The following is a 7,171-nucleotide window of genomic DNA, read 5'->3' as shown; positions in this document are numbered from 1 at the left end:
GCCGGGCTGACGTGGTGGACGTGTCTGGGCCGCCCCATATCCTGCCTACATTTGGGGCGTCGGACAGCCTAGACGTTTGAGACCGGTTTGAGGCCCTTGGTGACTCGATTTTTTTGACCGGTCAGTGAGCGGTCTGTCCGCCCGAAGTTTGAGACACGTTTGAGGCACTCGCTGTAGATGCTCTTACATGGACATCTTTCTTCCAAAGCAGGAATTGGGATCAAAAGGGCATTGAGCTCTGGAAATCCCTTTTAGAGCTCGGCCTCCAGTGAGGCCTCCAAATTCAAATTTGGAATTTCATCGAAATTTATATTTTTACATTTAAAAAATCCTGAAAAAAATACAGATATACATGAAGGCATAACACACACGTGTGTAAATTTTCAGTTCAAAATACATTGAATGAGGGTTGCGCAACAAAGACAAATCTGGGGCTATTTAACACATGATACTATTCATCCTCTCAGGACATAAATTTATCTTTTTTGTACAGATCACAAATCAGGGTATTTTATCATGAAATGTTACACACATGTTGGTTACATCCTTACATACACGCATATTTTTTTAGAATTTTTTGAACCATAAAAGTTTGAATTTGAAATTTTCAAAAATAAAGGCCTCCATGGAGCTCGGCCCTCAAAACGCCTCTCTCATTGAGCTCCCACTGTGTTGGACCTGTCATGGGGGGCCTATCAAGTTTTTCAAAATTCAACGAAAATATGGTTACTGACATAGACAGTTAGACACGAAATATATTAATTTCAACGCACGCCGATGGGTGCAGCACAGATGTATAGCAAAATTCCGAGAGGAGACTTCAAAACGCTCTTGGGAGATAGCGAGTCTGCTTCATTTATTAGCCGCCCTGACGCAAGACGGGGAGCAGGTGAGGTCAAGCACGAGAAATGAAACCCGCGACGCGGTCCAACATCTCGGCGGCCGCCTCCGTCCCCGGCCGCATGAGATGGAACACGTGGTCCTGCCCCGGCGTGTCCACCAGCTCGGCCTCGCCGCGCCACCCGCTCGCGAGCAGCGCCGCGTAGTACGCCCGCCCCTTCACCGCCAGGAAGTCGTCGCCCGCCACGGCCAGCATCGCCCTCTTGCACGGCAGCGCCGCGAGCAGCGGCGCCGCCTCGGCGCACGTCGGGCAGAACCTCGGGTCGTCGACCTCGGCGTCGGGGCGCGCGCACATGAACCGCCACTCGCGGCGGATCCTGACCTCCAGAGCGGGCGTCATGGCGTTGGTCGGGTCCCAGAAGTAGGGGTGCACCAGCAGCACGCCGACGATGGCCGCGCACGGGCGCGGGAGCCCCTCGGCGGCGGCGCGCAGGGCGACGTTGTGCGCGATGTTGGCGCCCGCGCTGTCGCCGGCGAGGAACACGCGGGACGCGTCCCCGTGCGCCGCGAGCCACGGCTCGGGGCATCCCGGGGCGGTGCCGGCGACCGCCCACGCGAGGGCCGCCCAGGAGTCGTCGTAGGCCGCGGGGAGCGGGTGCTCCGGCACGCGGCGGTACTCCACGGACACCGCGAGGACGCCCGCGTGGGCGGCGAGCGCGTTCAGGTAGCGGTGGTACGTCGGGGAGGCCGCCGTCTCGACCATGAACCCGCCGCCGTGGAAGTACACGAGGACGGGCAGCTTCTTGCCTTCGCCCCCGGATGCCGCAGCCGCTGGCGGAAGGTAGAGGCGGACGGAGACGCCGGTGGCCGGGTCGATGACGACGTCCTTGGACGCCACGCCCGTGGACGCGTCGAAGGACGCCGGCACGGTGTCGGTGCCGAGCAGGCGCTCGACGCGGCCGCTCTTGTACACGCGGATGAACGGGAGCAGCTCGGTCTCAACCACGTCGGCGGCGGCGCTGGAAGCCATTCCGGCGGCGGGCGCGCTCTGCGAGGTCGAGCTTGTGACCTGGAGCGCGGTGCTGGCGCAGGACAAGTGAAGCAGAACAAGCAGGGGACGTGCCATTTTAAACCGAACAATTTCGATATTTTGTATTCGAGCTGGTAGCGCAGATCGCGTGGAACGGAACGGGGTGGCCGGCCCTCGCCTAGCCGTTGGCGCGCGCCGGGCACACGGGTTTGTTGTTCCGGCCACCCGGCCCGTTGCTGCACCCACACTGCACGTCTGCACTTTACAGGCGAGCAGTGGCTGTTGTGTGGTGGTTCACGGTGGTAGAGATAGAGAGTGCTTGTCCGGCAGCAGGCATGAACACGATTGGGTTTCCCCTCAAAAAAAAAAAAGAACAGGATTGGGTTGATAACCGAAGAGGATGGCAAACAAGTCAAGCAACGTGGTTGGAGCTAGAATGACGTGGACAGCTGGAGGCAGACGTGTCTGTCGTATACGTAGTTTGCGTGACGCTATTTTCTGCTATTAATTTCATGGTGCATTGGTGATACTGCGCCAGGAAACAAGATTGAGTTCGTAAGGAAATAAACCATTTACATTATTAGGAGGACAGCCATATCTTCAACCCATCAGAGTTCTAGTTCTAGACTTGGCACCGGTGTTCGTATTTTTTATAGATTTATTTTAGGCCTTTTAACGATGTACCTTCGGTGAGAATCTTGGGCTGAACTCATATCTTCAAAGTTCCAAACTTTCAGGTCCATCGTAATAGTGAGCTATTTATTTATATATTTTCGAATAGAAAACAGTGAGTTATTGGCGCTATGAGTTGTGGGTTTTGATGTGGACATTGTGGCCTTGTGGGTTGTGGCGGATTGCGTTTGATGTGGATCTCGCCACTTCTCTATCAACATTAAGAGCAAAATCGTCTCACTAATTGTCAATGTTTAAGAATTCGTCCGACTAATCAGTTGATATGCCAGTTAATAGCAACTCGTAGGGTGGCTGAATCGAATAGCAGCTGTTCATTGGGTTAACTTGTGAGGCCGCTTAATTGACCTGCTAGGCCGATTAATCGCTACAGGCCTATTAACTTATGGGCAATCAAAGCCCAAATTTTTGCCCGTAACCCCTCTCATCCCACTGTCGCTCCTCAATAGTTATGGTTTGACCAAATAATAGCATATTTTGTTATATTGCATAGCTAAGAGCATGAGAGTATGATATAATACATACAAAACTAGATATATGTTGCAGGTTTCTATTTAATCTGTTGATTAATGTTCGACCAATTAATCTAGTTAATAGGCCGATTCACCGATTAATCGCTACTCTCAAGCCGACCGAGCAGCTACCAGTTACCGATTTTCTGAACAATGTTAACATCATGTTTGGTAAACACCCGGGCAGGGGAATGGGAATTTGCACAAGGGTGTTTAGAAGGGATTAGGCATGGGAAGTAGATTTTTAACTCCCATTCCCATGTTTGGTGTATGATGGGAATTTGCGTGGGATAAAACTCTGCTCACGAAATAACAGGGTACCCACTGAAAAGAAATCGATGGGAATTGGCTTCTCCAACTCCCATTTCCTTTCCCACTTAAACTCCCACTCCCTCTAATCAAACAGTGGACTTTTAATCTCCTCACCCCTCAACTCCCATTCCCCATCTCTAATTCCCCCGAACCAAACACGCTGTAATTGTTATGGGTATCTATACCATAAAAGGCTTTCGCCCCGCCTTAGTATAAAGCAAACCACCAGAACCACAATAGTACAACAACGAAAAACACCACAAACAAAAGTTCACGCGACGCCACATACACAATTAGAGTACAAGAAAGGTTCCGCTGAGAGCACAGCTCAACAAGCCATGGAAAGGAAAGAACACGAAGAGGGAAACGGCTGTGACAACATCCATGGGTGTTTATCAAGATAGATGATCCCCCTTCCTATGAATTCTCGAGAGTATTTGATCGGTGGCAACATGTAGATGTTCAATCAATGCAAGCAAGGTCTTGTATGCCCAAACATGCATGCATGCAATCAGTTTTTGCACCCATCACCTGACACCCGTGAAGCTCTCGTGGCCTTGTACTATCTTCATGCAACATCTCCATTTAAAGCAATGAACACCTTCTAAGCCTCCAAGCCAAGCATACCTCATTGGAGGCAACATCTTCTTGAATGGACATGTGGTGTGCATTCATGGATGGGCAGGGTGTTACCCAAGCTATGGGACGGACGACTTCGTTGAGGGTTTCTTCCATCATGGCAAACTTGTCAGCAGTTGTGCTAATCCTTCTTGCCATCATGGTTGCAGCCACATCAGTTTCAATGGCGAGAGTCACCACCCGAGAAGTCCATTGACGCCATGGACTCCTCCGTCCAGGAAGGTCCTTGATGATGTTGTCTCCCCACCATCCAAAATGTATCAAACAAAAGATGTTGTGTTCAAGAAGAAAGTTGTCACTCTCACCTCACTCGTTGAGGTTGCTGACGACGAGAAGAAAGTTGCTGCAATTACCATTGCCTAGAGGATGAACGTTGATGCGGTCATTACCGCAATGCCCGCTACCAAGATTGTCGTGATGGAAGAGACCTTTCAAAAAGGCAGCTCGTCCCATAGCATGAGTGTCACTCCTTCCCTGAAAGCACTGCACCATGATGGCAAGAAGGATTAGTGCGACTGCGATGAATATCTTCTCTATGGATAACAGAGAATGATGATGAATGAACTCAAACATCCCAAGGAAGCCTCTTGCTTCATCCATCACCATGAGCATTGTGGTGTCCTCTACATAGGGGACTCTCAAGTACTCTTCTCCAGATAACTAAATCAGAGTCTTGGCAATTTTCTTCACTCTTGATGGCAGTGTCTTCTCGAGTCTAAATCATAGGCCCGAAAGGATACAAACGTGAGTTTAGTTTTGTCTTTTTACAAAGAGAAAACCGATTTTAGGTAAGATCCTTCAAATTTTAAAGATGGCGAGGAATGTGTGAAGAAATCTCTTAGTGTTATTATTACCTGTATATTATAGTGACATTTTTTAAAGAATGGGTGGGTTTTATAAAATCTACTCCACTAGAGAAGCTATGAAACATGTTAAGTAAATCAATGGCATTTGTATATAGTTTGCTGCCTGGACATGATCGGGTAGGCGAGTGCTGATACAGTGTGCAACACAGGAGACATGAGATTTGTTTTGGACAAAAAGGGGACCGAGTCTCCAACGACATGGAAAGAGGCATCAGCAGATCAAATCGAGTGAAGGAAAAATCCATTGATACGCATCCATCGGGAAGGCTGAGGTGAGGCAAAGCAAGTTGCACTACCGTCATGGGTTGTGCCTGGGAGTTACTACACGTGAGTACAAGAAGGATTTTTGGTAGGAATTTGCTACTAGTACATCTTGTGTACTTGAGCATGTGTTGAAAGCTCGGATATTTTTTCAAAGTGTCAGTTGTACGAAGAACCATGGCGCCAACGGGTATTAGGTTTGAGGTGGAGAAGTTCACGAAACTGAAAACCTTGGGTTATGGCAGACATAGATAAAAAAAATTGTTGGCACAACAGAGATGCTTGAAGGCGTTGCGGGAAGTCATGTGAGCTAAGATGGAATTATCATGTGATGGATGGAAATTCAAGGAAGATGATTTGTGAGCCTTGAAGTGTGTCCTTGCAGTCGAACGAGTTCGGTTGGGTCGGACTGGACAATCTGACGGATCGACGCAACTCAGTTGGTACAGAAGACGGTGGTGAGATCGGCGACGACGCCATATGAGCGTCATATTGATGGTGACCGACTTCTAGGCGTGGAAACACGTGGCACAAGCCTGAGTGCTTGGTGTGGGTTCGACAAGGCTATGACACGGGGTTGATTCAAGACGGTGCACATGAGAGATTGGAGTCGACGGGGCGCGGGGTGGCACGTACAAGCACCATGGAGTCATGTTGAAGGTGGAGCTGAAGTTTGGAAGACTTCACTCGGTGTTGAATGAGGGGCTACGGCTTAAGAGCTTAGAGAGTCGAGGCCTATTTAAGTGGGAAAAGTGAGGGACACGTAATTTGGACTGGAGCCCAGTGGTCTGATGGAAGCGTGAAACTCGTCACTGGTCGGCAATGATCGGTGGTACTCTGCAGTGGGGGTTTAGTTGTGTGGGTTCACGACCCTTGAGTCTTGACCAGGACAGCGGAGGCTTGACGCGGTAATAGCAGCGAGGCGTGCGGTATGCACGGGACATGGAGACGGGCTAGGGCTCTAGTGGTCATACATGTGGTGAGACAACTGTGAATTTGACTCGGAATGACTACAAGCAACAGGGAAATTCATTCAAGTTTCCGACAGGCGGTCAAGTAAGGAGCGGTGATGTTGAGTTCAGGTAACTCTTATGTGTAAGACCCAATATGTGAGTTGTTCATGTTCACGCAAACCAGTGATCATTGTGTGATGGCGTTGGACTGATACTTTGAAAGTTGGGAGCGCAAACTAGAGTAATGTGGAACTTAATTTTGCTTGAGTGTTGACCGTGGTCAAGAAAAGAAGGGACTACAAGTTGCAGGTGGAGTCACATGGAGTCTTGGAGTAGCAGCGGTGCTCACGGGATAAACTCAAGTCCAATGTACATGGAAGTTTGACACATGGATGAACTCAATGTGGTGGAGAATATTCACCAAGGTGGAGTTTGTTATAGTTGTGTCGAATATAGTGTACAAGGTAGGTTACAGTTGGACTTGTAGTTGTATTGTGTTTAGATAGGATATAGAGTCGTGTCATAGTAGAACACTTGTATCCTTGGCCTCTCATATATAGCGGGGGTAGACACACGATGTAACCTATGCCAACATAATAGCACAGGAGCGCAGGGGAAGCCGGCGGCATGTGCCGGTGTCCAGGGCGCCCGGGTGCGGTATTGTAGCGGTGTCATGGGGAGGAGCGCCCATAGTCAGGCCCCGGAGATGTAGCCATATCGGTGAACCTCGTTAACAAATCTCGATGTCGTGCTCGTGTGATGCTGCCTCTTTCCATGTCTCACATGAGGACTCGTTCTTCTTTTTTTCCAAACAAATCACGTGCATGCAACGCTCCTGAGCAGCCAGCCACGCATACGTACGTGCCGGCGCCTCGTCCTGAACACCTGCCGGCTCAGACAGCCCCACCTGGGCCAGCCCGCCAGCACACACAGGCAGACCCATGTTTGGGCCACGCAGCCATCTGCCACTACACAACCAGGCCCAACCGGAGACCAACACCGACTTATGACATGCGTTGGGCCCTCCCCCCCAAAAGACTAGCCTGTTAGAAGGGGACACCCCCGCCC

The 7,171-nt window shown here is 50.2% G+C and overlaps 1 protein-coding gene across 1 annotated transcript; it reads right to left on the bottom strand.

The window, feature by feature from the left end:
* Positions 1-672: 672 nt before the first annotated feature.
* On the bottom strand, positions 673-2,519 carry LOC119341343 (tuliposide A-converting enzyme 1, chloroplastic-like). Its single transcript, XM_037613223.1, has one exon. It carries the CDS (start codon positions 1,964-1,966, stop codon positions 896-898), a length of 1,071 nt encoding a protein of 356 aa, XP_037469120.1. The 5' UTR covers positions 1,967-2,519; the 3' UTR covers positions 673-895.
* Between the last annotated feature and the right edge of the window lie 4,652 nt (positions 2,520-7,171).

The sequence above is a fragment of the Triticum dicoccoides genome, chromosome 7B (genome assembly GCF_002162155.2).
Source record: "Triticum dicoccoides isolate Atlit2015 ecotype Zavitan chromosome 7B, WEW_v2.0, whole genome shotgun sequence".
In the NCBI taxonomy this organism is placed as follows: Eukaryota; Viridiplantae; Streptophyta; class Magnoliopsida; order Poales; family Poaceae; genus Triticum; species Triticum dicoccoides.
Note: the sequence above shows the minus strand (reverse complement) of the source record. Positions and strands in the feature narration are given on the sequence as shown.